General features: G+C 41.3%; 1 protein-coding gene across 1 annotated transcript in view; it reads right to left on the bottom strand.

Annotated features, from left to right (window-relative positions):
- dpp6a (dipeptidyl-peptidase 6a) overlaps positions 1-16,528 on the bottom strand; it is a 370,639-nt gene extending 354,111 nt beyond the window's left edge. The window contains exons 1-2 of the mRNA XM_055881840.1: positions 16,363-16,528; positions 15,724-15,798 (exon numbers count right to left, since the gene is read on the bottom strand). Of these exons, the coding sequence (XP_055737815.1) occupies positions 15,724-15,780 (57 nt within the window). The 5' untranslated portion in view covers positions 15,781-15,798; positions 16,363-16,528. The remainder of the gene's footprint in view (positions 1-15,723; positions 15,799-16,362) is intronic.
- Between the last annotated feature and the right edge of the window lie 441 nt (positions 16,529-16,969).

Below are 16,969 nucleotides of genomic sequence, written 5' to 3'. Positions count from 1 at the left end.
ACCTCAGAACACAATTGTAGACCTCCACAAGTCTGGTTCATCCTTGGGAGAAATTTCCAAACTCCTGAAGGTACCACGTTCATCTGTATAAACAATAGTATGCAAGTATAAACACCATGGGACCACGTAGCCGCCATACCACTCAGGAAGGAGACGCGTTCTGTCTCCTAAAGATGAACGTACTTTGGTTCGAAAAGTGCAAATCAATCCCAGAACAACAACAAAGGAACTTGTGAAGATGCTGGATGAAACGGGTACAAAGGTATCCATATGCAAAGTAAAATTAGTCCTATATCAACATAACCTGAAAGGCCGCACAGCAAGGAAGAAACCCTTGCTCCAAAACCGCCATGAAAAATCAAGACTACGGTTTGCAACTGCACATTGGGACAAAGATCGTACTTTTTGGAGAAATGTCCTCTGGTTTGATGAAACAAAAATAGAACTGACCTAAGACAGGGAATTTAAGGAATTGTGGAAAACTGACTTTGAATGTATTTGACTAATGCGTATGTAAACTTCCGACTTCAACTGTTTATATGTGTATATATATATATATGTGTATATATATATATATGTGTATATATATATATGTGTATATATAAATATATATATATGTGTATATATAAATATATATATATATATGTGTATATATAAATATATATATATATATGTATAAATATATATATATGTATATATATATATATATATATATGTGTGTATATATAAATAGATATATGTGTATGTGTATATATGTGTATATATATGTGTATATATATATATATATATGTGCATGTGCCACAAATGTGCATGTGTCTGCTCAAACGGTCAGAAACAGACTCCATGAGGGTGGTATGAGGGCCCGACGTCCACAGTTGGGGGTTGTGCTTACAGCCCAACACCGTGCAGGACGTTTGGCTTTTGCCAGAGAACACCAATATTGGCAAATTCGCCACTGGCACCTTGTGCTCTTCACAGATGAAAGCAGGTTCACACTGAGCACATGAGCACATGTGACAGACGTGACAGAGTCTGGAGACGCCGTGGAGAACATTCTGCTGCCTGCAACATCCTCCAGCATGACCGGTTTGGCGATGGGTCAGTCATGGTGTGGGGTGGCATTTCTTTGTGGGGCCGCACAGCCCTCCATGTGCTCGCCAGAGGTAGCCTGACTGCCATTAGGTACCGAGATGAGATCCTCAGACCCCTTGTGAGACCATATGCTGACACATGCACATTTGTGGCCTGCTGAAGGTCATTTTGCAGGGCTCTGACAGTGCACCTCCTTGCACTAAGGCGGAGGTACCGGTCCTGCTGCTGGGTTGTTGCCCTCCTACGGCCTCCTCCACGTCTCCTGATGTACTGGCCTGTCGCCTGGTAGCGCCTGCATGCTCTGGACACTACGCTGACAGACACAGCAAACATTTTTGCCACAGTTCGCATTGATGTGCCATCCTGGATGAACTGCACTACCTGAGCCACTTGTGTGGGTTGTAGACTCCGTCTCATGCTACCACTAGAGTGAGAGCACCGCCAGCGTTCAAAAGTGACCAAAACATCAGCCAGGAAGCATAGGAACTGAGAAGTGGTCTGTGGTCACCACCTGCAGAATCACTCCTGTTTTGGGGGGTGTCTTGCTAATTGCCTATAATTTCCACCTTTTGTCTATTCCATTTGCACAAGAGCATGTGAAATGTATTGTCAATCAGTGTTGCTTCCTAAGTGGACAGTTTGATTTCACAGAAGTGTCATTGACTTGGAGTTACATTGTGTTGTTTAAGTGTTCCCTTTATTTTTTTGAGCAGTGTATATATACATATATATATATATGTATCCCAGGATGGTAATAGAGGGGAGGTACGTGATACGACGTTGGCTCCCTCTGCTGGGAATACGGGAGCTGGGCACCCCGACACAGACAGCTCTAAGTGGAGGTAATTAGAGGAAAGTGCCAACCAGCCGTGGAGGCCAAATAAAAGGAGCCCGGTGGCACCCTGGCGGGAGAGAAAGGAGAGAGACCGACACCAAACGAAAGGAGAGAAGAAGGACAGAGCCAAACCTTAGTTATTTTCTTTGTTACGTTTATTTTCTGTCTTAGTAGTTTTTGCGGACTAAAGCCTCCCTGTCTCTGTGTCAATCTCTGCACGCTCAACCCAACACCCCACGGTTTACCACAATATATACAGTTGAAGTCGGAAGAATACATACACCTTAGCCAAATACAATTAAACTCAGTTTTCCACACTTCCTGACATTTAATCCTAGTAAAAATTCCCTGTCTTCGGTCAATTAGGATCACCACTTTATTTTAATGTGAAATGTCAGAATAATAGTAGAGAGAATTATTTATTTCAGCTTATATTTCTTTCATCACATTCCCAGTGGGTCAGAAGGTTACATACACTCAATTAGTATTTGGTAGCATTGCCTTTTAAATTATTTAACTTGGGTAAAACGTTTCAGGTAGCCTTCCACAAGCTTCCCACAATAAGTTGGGTGAATTTTGGCCCGTTCCTCCTGACAGAGCTGGTGTAACTGAGTCAGGTTTGTAGGCCTCCTTGCTCACACACACTTTTTCAGTTCTGCCCACAAATATTCTTTGGGATTGAGGTCAGGGCGTTGTGATGGCCACTCCAATACCTTGACTTTGTTGTCCTTAACCTGATGAGGAAGAGGGCGCTGTTTTCACTTTGGGGGGAAAAACGTGCCCAATTTAAACGGCCTCGTACTCAATTCTTGCTCGTACAATATGCACATTATTATTACTATTGGATAGAAAACACTCTCTAGTTTCTAAAACCGTTTGAATTATATCTGTGAGTAAAACAGAACTCATTTGGCACAAACTTCCTGACCAGGAGGTGGAAAATCTGAAATCCATGCTCTCTTCTGGGTCCTGCCTATAAATGGGCATGGACACGTATGAGTATACATGCACGTCATACACCTTCCCCTGGATGTCAAGATGCAGTGAGAGAAGAAATGGAGTGTTTATCTTGGTCTGAGATGGAATACGTCCTCTTGGAATGACGTGTCACCCATTTCCTGTTTTCAGGAAGGCGCGAAGTTGGACCTGGATTTGCCTTCTGAATAGCTTTCGTTATAGGTGACTACTATCTCCGGCTTTGATTTTATTTGATACATGTGACAATATCATCGTAAAGTATGTTTTTTCAATATAGTTTTATTAGATTTTTTAAATTTATTCGGGACGTTAGGCGTGTTGCATTGTGTGCCTTTGTTCAGAAAGGAGAGCTTCGCGCCACTTGGCTAGTGCGCTTGCTAATTCAAGAGGGAAAATGGACGTTCTAAATCCAAACAACGATTGTTCTTGACAAAGGACACCTTGTACAACATTCTGATGGAAGATCAGCGAAAGTAGGACCCATTTTATGATGTTATTTCATATATCTGTCGAACTGTGTACTATTAGTTTTGCGCCCAGGTTTTGGACACTCGGTCGACATAACGTAAGCCTTATGTGGTAATGAAGTTATTTTTAGAACTCTAACACGGCGATTGCATTAAGAACTAGTGTATCTATCATTTCCTATACAACATGTATTTTTAGTTATGTTTATGAATAGCTATTTGGTCAGAATATGTGTGTCAGAAAAAGTGTCAGAAAAAAATCCGGACGTTGTGGGAAAAAGTAGCTACGTTAGCACAATGTATAACCACTGATTTCAGCTCTAAATATGCACATTTTCGAACAAAACATAAGTGTATGTATAACCTGATGTTATAGGACTGTCATCTGATGAACCTTATCAAGGTTAGTCAAATTATATATCTTTTGCTGGTGTGTCACGATCGCTAACTTTTACTGCTGGGAAATGGCTTGTGTTTCTGGCTATTGTGGTAAGCTAATATAAACACAATATAGCGTTTTGGCTGTAAAACACTTAAGAAATCGGAAATATTTGCTGGATTCACAAGATGCTTGTCTTTCATTTGCTGTACACTATGTATTTTTCAGAAATGTTTTATGATGAGTATTTAGGTATTTGACGTTGGTGTCTAATTATTCTGGCTGCTTTCGCTGTAATTTCTGATTGTAGCTGCAATGTAAACTATGATTTATACCTGAAATATGCACATTTTTGGAAAACATGGATTTATTGAATAACATGTTATAAGACTGTCATCTAATGAAGTTGTTTGTTGGTTAGTTTGGTTGGTTCTTGGTTAGTTAGGTTGGCTTTGTGCATGCTACCTGTGCTGTGAAAAATGTCTGTCCTTTTTTGTATTTGGTGGTGAGCTAACGTAAATATACATGCTGTTTTCGCTGTAAAACATTTTAAAAATCGGAGATGTTGGCTGGATTCACAAAATGTGTACCTTTCATTTGCTGTATTGGACTTGTTAATGTGTGAAAGTTAAATATTTCTAAAAAATATATTTTGAATTTCACGCTCTGCCTTTTCAGTGGAATGTGGGAGGAGTTCCGCTGGCGGAACGCCTGAGCAGTAAAGGTTAACCTGTTGAGGATAGAGGGTGCTATTTACACTTTGGGGGAAAATCGTGCCCAATTTAAACGGCCTCGTACTCTATTCTTTCTCGTACAATATGCATATTATTACTATTGGATAGAAAACACTCTCTAGTTTCTAAAACCGTTTGAACTTTATCTGTGAGTAAAACAGAACTAATTTTGCAGCAAACTTCCTGTCAGAAAGTGAAAAATCTCAAATCGAGGCTCTGTTCCAGGCCCTCCCTATCATTTTGCTTGAGATTTATGACTATACATGCACTTCATACGCCTTCCACTAGATGTCAATAGGCTGTGAGAGGTGAAATGGGGTCTCAATCTCTTTCTATGGGCAAAAGAGACAGCTTGGAATTTTATTTATTTATTTATTTCACCTTTATTTAACCAGGTAGGCAAATTGAGAACACGTTCTCATTTACAATTGCGACCTGGCCAAGATAAAGCAAAGCAGTTCGATACATACAACAACACATAGTTACACATGGAGTAAAACAAACATACAGTCAATAATACAGTGAAAAATAAGTCTATATACAATGTGAGCAAGTGAGGTTAGATAAGGGAGGTGAAGGCAAACAAAATATATATAAAAATAAATAAAAATATAAAAAGGCCATGGTGGCAAAGTAAATACAATATAGCAAGTAACAAAAAAAAATTAAAAAAAACACTGGAATGGTTGGTTTGCAGTGGAAGAAAGTGCAAAGTAGAGATAGAAATAATGGGGTGCAAAGGAGCAAAAATAAATAAATGAATACAGTAGGTAAAGAGGTAGTTGTTTGGGCTAAATTATAGATGGGCTATATACAGGTGCAGTAATCTATGAGCTGCTCTGGCAGCTGGTGCTTAAAGCTAGTGAGGGAAATAAGTGTTTCCAGTTTCAGAGATTTTTGTAGTTCGTTCCAGTCATTGGCAGCAGAGAACTGGAAGGAGAGGCGGCCAAAGGAAGAATTGGTTTTGGGGGTGACCAGAGAGATATACCTGCTGGAGCGCGTGCTACAGGTAGGTGATGCTATGGTCGCAGTGGTGGGTAGTGTATGGGGCTTTGGTGACAAAACGGATGGCACTGTGATAGACTGCATCCAATTTATTGAGTAGGGTATTGTAGGCTATTTTGTAAATGACATCACCGAAGTCGAGGATTGGTAGGATGGTCAGTTTTACAAGGGTATGTTTGGCAGCATGAGTGAAGGATGCTTTGTTGCGGAATAGGAAGCCAATTCTAGATTTAACTTTGGATTGGAGATGTTTGATGTGAGTCTGGAAGGAGAGTTTACAGTCTAACCAGACACCTAGGTATTTGTAGTTGTCCACATATTCTAAGTCAGAACCGTCCAGAGTAGTGATGTTGGACGAGCGGGCAGGTGCAGGCAGCGATCGGTTGAAGAGCATGCATTTAGTTTTACTTGTATTTAAGAGCAATTGGAGGCCACGGAAGGAGAGTTGTATGGCATTGAAGCTCGCCTGGAGGGTTGTTAACACAGCGTCAAAAGAAGGGCCAGAAGTATACAGAATAGTGTCGTCTGCGTAGAGGTGGATCAGAGACTCACCAGCAGCAAGAGCGACATCATTGATGTATACAGAGAAGAGAGTCGGTCCAAGAATTGAACCCTGTGGCACCCCCATAGAGACTGCCAGAGGCCCGGACAACAGACCCTCCGATTTGACACACTGAACTCGATCAGAGAAGTAGTTGGTGAACCAGGCGAGGCAATCATTTGAGAAACCAAGGCTGTCTAGTCTGCCGATGAGGATGTGGTGATTGACAGAGTCAAAAGCCTTGGCCAGGTCAATGAATACGGCTGCACAGTATTGTTTCCTATCGATGGCGGTTAAGATATCGTTTATGACCTTGAGCGTGGCTGAGGTGCACCCATGACCAGCTCTGAAACCAGATTGCGTAGCGGAGAAGGTATGGTGGGATTCGAAATGGTCGGTAATCTGTTTGTTGACTTGGCTTTCGAAGACCTTAGAAAGGCAGGGTAGGATAGATATGGGTCTGTAGCTGTTTGGGTCAAGAGTGTCCCCCCCTTTGAAGAGGGGGATGACCGCAGCTGCTTTCCAATCTTTGGGAATCTCAGACGACACGAAAGAGAGGTTGAAAAGGCTAGTAATAGGGGTGGCAACAATTTCAGCAGATAGTTTTAGAAAGAAAGGGTCCAGATTATCTAGCCCGGCTGATTTGTAAGGGTCCAGATTTTGCAGCTCTTTCAGAACATCAGCTGACTGTATTTGGGAGAAAGAGAAATGGGGAAGGCTTGGGCGAATTACTGTGGGGGGTGCAGTGCTGTTGACCGGGGTAGGGGTAGCCAGGTGGAAAGCATGACCAGCCGTAGAAAAATGCTTATTGAAATTCTCAATTATAGTGGATTTGTTGGTGGTGACAATGTTTCCTATCTTCAGTGCAGTTGGAAGCTGGGAGTAGGTGTTCTTATTCTCCATGGACTTTACAGTGTCCCAGAACCTTTTTGAGTTTGTGTTGCAGGAAGCAAATTTCTGCTTGAAAAAGCTAGCCTTGGCTTTTCTAACTGCCTGTGTATATTGGTTCCTAGCTTCCCTGAAAAGTTGCATATCACGGGGGCTGTTCGATGCGAATGCAGAACGCCATAGGATGTTTTTCTGTTGGTTAAGGGCAGTCAGGTCAGGAGAGAACCAAGGGCTATATCTGTTCCTGGTTCTAAATTTCTTGAATGGGGCATGCTTATTCAAGATGGTGAGGAAGGCATTTAAAAAAAATATCCAGGCATCCTCTACTGACGGGATGAGATCAATATCCTTCCAGGATACCCCGGCCAGGTCGATTAGAAAGGCCTGCTCGCTGAAGTGTTTCAGGGAGCGTTTGACAGTGATGAGTGGAGGTCGTTTGACCGCTGACCCATTACGGATGCAGGCAATGAGGCAGTGATCGCTGAGATCTTGGTTGAAAACAGCAGAGGTGTATTTGGAGGGCAAGTTGGTTAGGATGATATCTATGAGGGTACCCGTGTTTACGGAATTGGGGTGGTACCTGGTAGGTTCATTGATAATTTGTGTGAGATTGAGGGCATCAAGCTTAGATTGTAGGATGGCTGGGGTGTTAAGCATGTTCCAATTTAGGTCGCCTAGCAGCACGAGCTCTGAAGATAGATGGGGAGAAATCAGTTCACATATGGTGTCCAGAGCACAGCTAGGGGCAGAGGGTGGTCTATAGCAGGCGGCAACGGTGAGAGACTTGTTTTTAGAGAGGTGGATTTTTAAAAGTAGAAGATCAAATTGTTTGGGAACAGACCTGGATAGTAAAACAGAACTCTGCAGGCAATCTTAGCAGTAGATTGCAACACCGCCCCCTTTGGCCGTTCTATCTTGTCTGAAAATGTTGTAATTAGGGATGAAAATGTCAGAATTTTTGGTGGTCTTCCTAAGCCAGGATTCAGACACGGCTAAAACATCCGGGTTGGCAGAGTGTGCTAAAGCAATGAACAAAACAAACTTAGGGAGGAGGCTTCTAATGTTAACATGCATGAAACCAAGGCTATTACGGTTACAGAAGTCATCAAAAGAGAGCGCCTGGGGAATAGGAGTGGAGCTAGGTACTGCAGGGCCTGGGTTCACCTCTACATCACCAGAGGAACAGAGGAGGAGTAGGATAAGGGTATGGCTAAAAGCTATGAGAATTGGTCGTCTAGAACAGAGAGTAAAAGGAAGTTTCTGGGGGCGATAAAATAGCTTCAAGGAATAATGTACAAACAAAGGTATGGCAGGATGTGAATACAGTGGAGGTAAACCTAGGTATTGAGTGATGATGAGAGAGATATTGTCTCTAGAAACATCATTGAAACCAGGTGATGTCATCGCATATGTGGGTGGTGGAACTGGGAGGTTGGATATGGTATAGTGAACAGGGCTAGAGGCTCTACAGTGAAATAAGCCAATAAACACTAACCAGAACAGCAATGGACAAGGCATATTTACATTAAGGAGAGGCATGCTTAGCCGAGTGATCATAAGGGTCCAGTGAGTAGAGGTTGGTTGGGGTCACGGCGATCCAGACAGCTGGCCGGGTAGATGGCTATCGGTAGCAAGATAGCATAGGATATTTTTAGACACCTCGTGCGTTTCCGTCGGTAGATTAGTGGGGTTCCGTGTGGTAGAGGGGATCAATCCAATTGGCAAAATAGATATAGTGACCCAAGAAAAAAAATGTCCGATATACTTATTCAGATAGCAGCCGATAAGACAGCTAACGATTAGCGGGCCCCAGATGAGCGTTCAGGTAACGTTGCGACGGAAGTGCCAGTTGGATAACTCCCTCGGGCAGATAATGTCGGCAGTCAGTCGTGAAGACCCGGTGGGGCTCCGCATCGGCAGTAAAACGGGTCCGGATAGGTGACTGTAGCCCAGGAATGGCTGATGGAAATCCTCAGCTGGCTAGCTCCGGAATAATTTAAGTTTGCTCCGGGATCGACATAAGCCAATAGTCACACGGTTTGCAGCTAGCTAGCTGCGAAATCAAGGTGCAAACGTCCAGAGCCTGCGGCTGAAATCCGGGGACACTGAGAAAAATAGGCCCGGTATGCTCCGGTCCGAGTCGCGTTGCACAAAAGTGCCGATAGATTATCGAACTAAAGGAATAGCTGAAGACCACAAAACGTGGGCAGCTGAAACACCAACGCTAGCCAGCAAACCGGCTAACTTCTGGGCAGCTTCAGATCAGCTACTGGCTAGCTTCTAGTTAGCTTCTGGGTAGCTTCCGGCTAGCTTCTGGCTAGTTTCGGCCGGCTTCTGGTTAGCCTCTGGCTAGCTTCCACTGTGGATTTTCAGATTTGAGGTAAATAATACTTTTTTTTTTGTAATTGGTGAGGCGGGTTGCAGGAAAGCTTTTGTAGTTGAGTTCTTGGATAATAAAATATATAAAGATATGCGAAGAAAGGTGTAAATATATATGTATACAGGACACGACAATACGAGGACAAAAAAGACGTCTGAACTGCTATGCCATCTTGGATTCATCTTGGAATGACATGACCCCAGAATTCGTTTGTTCAGTAAGCGCATAAAGGTCACCAGTATTGGCTTCTGAAAAGCAATCGTTATAGACGTCTTATATCTCCGGCTTTGATTTTATTTGATAAATGTGAAAATATCATCGTAAAGTATGTTTTTTCAATATAGTTTTATTAGATTATTGAAATTTTTTCGGGAGTTTAGACGTGTTGCGTTCTTTGCGTTGGTGACAAAGGAGAACTTAGCGCCACTTAGCTAGTTTTGCTTGCTCATTCGAGAGGGAAAAATGCCATTCTAAAACCAAACAACGATTGTTCCCGACAAAGGACCCCTTGTACAACATTCTGATGGAAGCTCAACAAAAGTAGGACCCATTTATGATGCTATTTCATATATCTGTCGTAACATGTTTACTAATAGTTTGCGCCCAGATTTTGGGCACTCTCTCGCCATAACGAAATGAAAGGTCATCATTTTTTACATTTATTTATTTTACCGTTATTTTACCAGGTAAGTTGACTGAGAACACGTTCTCATTTGCAGCAACGACCTGGGGAATAGTTACAGGGGAGAGGAGGGGGATGAATGAGCCAATTGTAAACTGGGGATTATTAGGTGACCATGATGGTTTGAGGGTCAGATTGCTTTAAGACACGAAGGTCAGTCAATACGGAATATGTCAAGAACTTTGAAAGCTTCTTCAAGTGCAGTCGCAAAAACCATCAAGCGCTATGATGAAACTAGCTCTCATGAGGACTGCCTCTCTCAACATCAACAGTGAAGAGGTGACTCTGGGATGCTGGCCTTCTAGGCAGAGTTGCAAAGAAAAAGCCATATCTCAGGCCAATAAAAATAAAAGATTAACTTTTACTGCCTCAGAAACCCAGATCCGGGAGCACCCCCCACCACCCCCCCACTGACTAGCATAGCTAGCATAGCGTCACAAGTAAATTGTAGCTTCTAAATATCATTAAATCACAAGTCCAAGACACCTAATGAAAGATACAGATCTTGTGCAGATACAGATCTCAATTTGGCCGAATTGGTGATAGCTACTGGTGTTGAGAAAAAATGGCGGACAAAGAAAAATGGTGTCTTTTGCTAACCACGTTAGCAATAGACACCATTTTTCTTTGTCCGCCATTTTTTCTCAACACCAGTAGCTATCACCAATTCGGCCAAATAAAGATATTGATAGCCACTAACCAAGACAAAACCTCATCAGATGACAGTCTGATAACATATTTATGGTATAGGATAGGTTTTGTTAGAAAAATGTGCATATTTCAGGTATAAATCATAGTTTACAATTGCACCCACCATCACAACTCGACTAGAATAAATACACAGAGCAACGTGTATTACCTAATTACTAATCATAAAACATTTCTTAAAAATACACAGCTCACAGCAATGGAAAGACACAGATCTTGTGAATTCAGACAATATTTGAGGTATTCTAAGTGTTTTACAGCGAAAACACAATAAATCGTTATATTACCATACCACATGTGCAAACGTTACCAGAGCATTGATTCTAGCCAAAGAGAGCGATAACGTAATCATCGCCAAAATATATTAATTTTTTTACTAACCTTCTCAGAATTCTTCAGATGACACTCCTGTAACATCATATTACAACATACATATAGAGTTTGTTCGAAAATGTGCATATTTAGCCACCAAAATCATGGTTAGACAATGAGAAAAGTAGCCCAGCTGGTCAGAAAATGTTGTGCGCCATATTAGACAGTGATCTAGTCTTATACATAAATACTCATAAACTTGACTAAAAAATACAGGGTGGACAGCGATTGATAGACAATTTAATTCTTAATACAATCGCTGATTTACATTTTTTAAATTATCCTTACTTTTCAATACAGGTTGCGCCAAGCGAAGCTATACCAAACAAAATGGCAGCAAAAGCGTTTAACATTTTGACAGAAACACGATTTATCATCATAAATTGTTCTTACTATGAGCTGTTCTTCCATCAGAATCTTGGGCAATGTATCCTTTCTTGGGTCTAATCTTCTTTTGGTCGAAAGATGTCCTCTTGTCTGTCGAAATGCCCACTAACGTTCGACCGGGACCCCGAAACGTGCCCGGCGCTTCAAAGTGCACCACAAAGCAATGCCTCAAAATCGCACTAAACTGATATAAATTGCTATAAAACGGTTCAAATTAACTACCTTATGATGTTGTTAACACCTATAACAAGTAAAAACATGACCGGAGAAATATTACTGGCTAAACAACAGGTTGGAAGGAGGCGAGTCCGACGTCCTTCGTGCGTCAGGCGCAGGCAGCAAAAGGAAGCTACTTCCGGTATTTGGTGTTTTATACAGGCCCTGATTGCGCAATCGACTCCATTCAAAGCGTCACCACGTACTGACATCCAAAGGAAGACGTAGGCAGTGTCTGTTTCTCCATAGCATTTACAGGGACATTACAACCGACCTGGGATCAGGGGCCAAGATGTCTGAAATCTGACTCCCTGTCATGAAAAGTGCTGTAGAAGGAGTTCTGTTTCACTCAGAGAAAAAAATTCCAACGGCTATAGAAACTAGAGAGTGTTTTCTATCCAATAATAATAATAATATGCATATTGTACGAGCAAGAATTGAGTACTAGGCAGTTTAATCTGTAGAGCAAATTATGCTAATGCGAAACAGCACCCCCTATAGTGGCAAGAAGTTTAAGATGGGCAAAAGAACACAGACACTGGACAGAGGAACACAGACACTGAAGAGTCGCCTCTTCACTGTTGACGTTGAGACTGGTGTTTTGCGTGTACTATTTAATGAAGCTGCCAGTTGAGGACTTGTGATGTGTCTGTTTCTCAAACTAGACACTAATGTACTTGTCCTCTTGTTCAGTTGTGCACCAGGGCCTCCCACTCTTCTTTCTATTCTGGTTAGAATAGAGTTTACTCTGTTCGCCAGTTTACTCTGTTCTGTGAAGGGAGTAGCTCACAGCGTTGTACGAGATCTTCAGTTTCTTGGCAATTTCTCGCCTGGAATAGCCTTCATTTCTCAGAACAAGAATAGACTCACGAGTTTCAGAAGAAAGTGCTTTGTTTCTGGCCATTTTGAGCCTGTAATCTAACCCACAAATGCTGACGCTCTAGACACTCAACTAGTCTAAAGGGCAGTTTTATTGCTTCTTTATTCAGACAACAGTTTTCAGCTGTGCTAACATAATTGCAAAGGGGTTTTGTAATGATCAATTAGCCTTTTAAAATGATAAACTTGGATTAGCTAACACAACGTGCCATTGGAACACAGGAGTGATGGTTGCTGATAATGGGCCTCTGTACGCCTATATAGATATTCCATTAAAAATCATCAGTTTCCAGCTACAATAGTCATTTACAACTATGTCTACACTGTATTTCTGATCAACTTGATGTTACTATATATACACTGCTCAAAAAAATAAAGGGAACACTTAAACAACACAATGTAACTCTAAGTCAATTACACTTCTGTGAAATCAAACTGTCCACTTAGGAAGCAACACTGATTGACAATAAATTTCACATGCTGTTGTGCAAATGGAATAGACAAAAGGTGGAAATTATAGGCAATTAGCAAGACACCCCCAAAAAAGGAATGGTTCTGCAGGTGGTGACCACACACCACTTCTCAGTTCCTATGCTTCCTGGCTGATGTTTTGGTCACTTTTGAATGCTGGCGGTGCTTTCACTCTAGTGGTAGCATGAGACGGAGTCTACAACCCACACAAGTGGCTCAGGTAGTGCAGCTCATCCAGGATGGCACATCAATGCGAGCTGTGGCAAAAAGGTTTGTTGTGTCTGTCAGCGTAGTGTCCAGAGCATGGAGGCGCTACCAGGAGACAGGCCAGTACATCAGGAGACGTGGAGGAGGCCGTAGGAGGGCAACAACCCAGCAGCAGGACCGCTACCTCCGCCTTTGTGCAAGGAGGTGCACTGCCAGAGCCCTGCAAAATGACCTCCAGCAGGCCACAAATGTGCAAAGTACAAAGTACAAAGAGATCTTTGACAAAAACCTGCTCCAGAGCGCACAGGACCTCGGACAGGAGCGAAGGTTCACCTTCCAACAGGACAATGACCTTAAGCAAACAGCCAAGACAACACAGGAGTGGCTTTGGGACAAGTCTCTGAATGTCCTTGAGTGGCCCAGCCAAAGCCCGTACTTGAACCCTCTGAACATCTCTGGAGAGACCTGAAAATAACTGTGATGCGATGCTCCCCATCCAACCTGAAAAAGCTTGAGAGGATCTGCAGTGAAGAAGGGGAGAAGCTCCCCAAATACAGGTGTGCCAAGCTTGTAGCGTCATACCCAATCAGAGTCAAGGCTGTAATCGCCGCCCAAAGGTGCTTCAAAAAAGTACTGAGTAAAAGGTATGAATACTTATGTAAATGTGATATTTACGTTTTTCTTTTTAATATTTTTGCAAACATTTCTAAAAACCTGTTTCTTTAATATTATGGGGTATTGTGTGTAATACTTTTCGAATGCACTGCATGTACATTAGGTGGGAATTTCAGTACTTCTGTATAACATTTCCTACAAGTTTCCTCGTGGTTCTTTTTAAAGTAATGTTCTCAAATTGTTCAGAGAATGTTAAATAACAACATTCTTCTATGGGAATTTCAGTACTTCCGCATAATGTTTTCTACAGGTTTCCTTGTGGTTCTTTTTAAAGTCATGTTCTCAGAATACGTTAAGAAACAACGTTCTTCTGTGGAAATTTCAGTACAACATTTTCTGCAGGTTTCCTCATGGTTCTATTTAAAGTCCGGTTCTCAGAAAACTTTCCATAAAAAAAGACAAGAAAACATTAGTAATATTCAAAGAAAGTTCTAAGAATGTTATTTAAAAACATATACATTCCCTTCTCAGCAACAACACATTTCTTATCTATTCTCTACCTTATTAAGTGTGTTCAGGTGTGTTGGCCGTTCCCACTAATTGGCCACACCTGACCTTAATGAGTTCTTGTTAACTTTACTATATGGTGTTTGAATAGACTAAAATGAACAGCTTTGTATGAGTTAAAAAAACATGGCATGCTTGCTCCTTGCTGGTGGTGCAGTGGACTAATTCCATGGATAGAGAACTGAAGATCTTAAGTTTGAATCTCACTAATGCCGTGCCACAGTAAAAATAAAATGTCTTTATGTCCTATCTGTGCTTGGAGTTAAAAACCGTTAACCCAAAATAAGCTAGCAGTGTTATTGAAAATCTTATTGAAACATGTTCTCAGTGGTGTAACGCACTTAAGTAAAAAATACTTCACAGTACTACTTAACTAGTTTTTGGGGGTATTAATATTAACTGTTACTTTTACTTCACTAAATTCCTAAAGAAATGCATGTACCTTTTACTCCATACATTTTCCCTGACACCCAAAAGTAGTACCCAAAAGTTACATTTTGAATGCTTAACAGGACAGAACATGGTCCAATTCACACACTTATCAAGAGAACATCCCTGGTCATCCCTACTGCCTCTGATCTGGCAAACTCACTAAACACAAATGCTTCATTTGTAAATTATGTCTGAGTGTTGGTGTGTGCCCCTGTCTATCTGTAAAAAAAAAAAAAAAAAAAAAAAGCGGTTTGCTTGATATAAGTAATTAGAAATGATTCCTACTTTTACTTTTGATACTTAAGTACATTTTGTTATTACAATTACTTTTGATACTTAAGTATATTTCAAACCAAATACTTTTAGACTTTTACTAAAGTATTATTTTACTGGGTGACTTTCACTTTTACTTGAGTCATTAAGGTATCTATACTTTTACTCAAGTATGGCAATTAGGTACCGTTTCCACCACTGGTGTTACTTGATTACCTATGGGTATTTACCCATAGGTTCTGTTTTCAGAACGTTAATAAAATCTCCCAGAAAAACGTACAGGGAACCATAGTAAAACGTTCTCAAACTTCCTGCAACCTAAAAATGTAAAATTACCAGAATAGGCGACATCAAGTTATTTTTACCTGTCAGGAAACGTATGGCTTCCTTCCCTGAACCAATGGAAAACCAAACACGTTTCCACAACGTCCAAGGTGACAAATGTGCTAGCTGGTCGTTATCCCCACAACAGGACTTTAAAAAACAAGCAGTAAAGTGCTAGCATAGGGAAATATAGAAACAACGTCACATTCTCAGTTCAGTTGGTGGTTGATTCTTTGAGAGCCTACACCGCAAAACCCCAAACCCGCTTGCAAAAATTTAACAAAGACTTACCTTTCCTGCTTTAGAACACCTCCGGTATGTCTGTGTGACTCCTGCGGTTTGGTTCATGGTTGACAAGTAAAACTCCTGTGAAATGAAAGAGAAGCTGTTGTCTAAAAAGTAACGTTAGGCTACAAGTTGAAGGTCATTTTCACTGTGGACAACTCAGGTAATTAAATCCTATACCTACAGTAGATATAGGCTGATTGGCCGCTTTAGGTTCTCTCCCTAAATTGGCGTCTCCTTGGTTTGAAAAAGTTTTCGGGATATCCTAAGCTAGTAAGTTATTTATTTTCAGAGACAAAGTTTCCCCCAATGTATTCCACAATATTTACAGGAGTGGTTAGGCAACCTTGCGCATTGTTGCAAACAGCTCAAACGTTTCTTTGGCGGCAAAAGCTCCCTCTACGTCTTTCGTTGGAAACAAACTCCAATAGCCTATCAGGCCAACAAATATAACGAAAACCACAATATGGCTACATTTTCCTATGTTTATCCTTGTTGAGCTGGAATTATTTACATACTCCACTTTTCATTCGACGAAATTAGATCCTAAACAAACTTAGATGCCTGGAATATCATAATGTACAGGTCTGCACCTGAAGCAGACGCACATGAAAGGTGCTATACAAATGTAAAAAAAATTGTTACCTGCTTGACCCTTTATATAGGCTACAGTCAATGGTGTGACCGCTATACGAAAATATCCTCGAAGAATGATGGACGTTGTGCTGACTCCAGCCTTGGTTTGTAACGCATGGGCTGGGAAATGCTACTGTCTATACTTTTCCATTCTACTCGCTGTTCTGTCGAGAGGTGGCACGCGAAACAACCGTATAAACCGGAGGGGGCAGATGACTGCGCTGCAGATGTAGCCTATAGTAAGATAGACATTCCATGTATAAGAAAGTCTACTATTGTGTTTGTAACCACATATGTAGGCTACGTACTGTATCTCAACACACGTAGTAATTTGGAAAATGTAATGTCTTAAACGGTTGCACACCAATGACAAACGTTTTTTTACCAGATGTATTTGTAAAAAAACAAACATGTCAGTTTAGTGGTGATAGTAATGGTATTAGTATTGCAAGCGTAGCATCCCAGCGGTCTTAGAAGTGTTAAAACAAATAGATATAGTTTGAATGGGAACTCATGAGTGACCTTTTTTGCCTCTTGTCTTCTGATTGGCATAGTGTAGATGAGCTGAGGGGAATCTATAATAAGGCATATCTGATATCTCCAGTGATTAATTAAT

This window comes from Salvelinus fontinalis, chromosome 25 (assembly GCF_029448725.1).
Source record: "Salvelinus fontinalis isolate EN_2023a chromosome 25, ASM2944872v1, whole genome shotgun sequence".
NCBI classification, from domain to species: domain Eukaryota; kingdom Metazoa; phylum Chordata; class Actinopteri; order Salmoniformes; family Salmonidae; genus Salvelinus; species Salvelinus fontinalis.
This window is presented reverse-complemented; position numbering and strand designations above follow the sequence as displayed.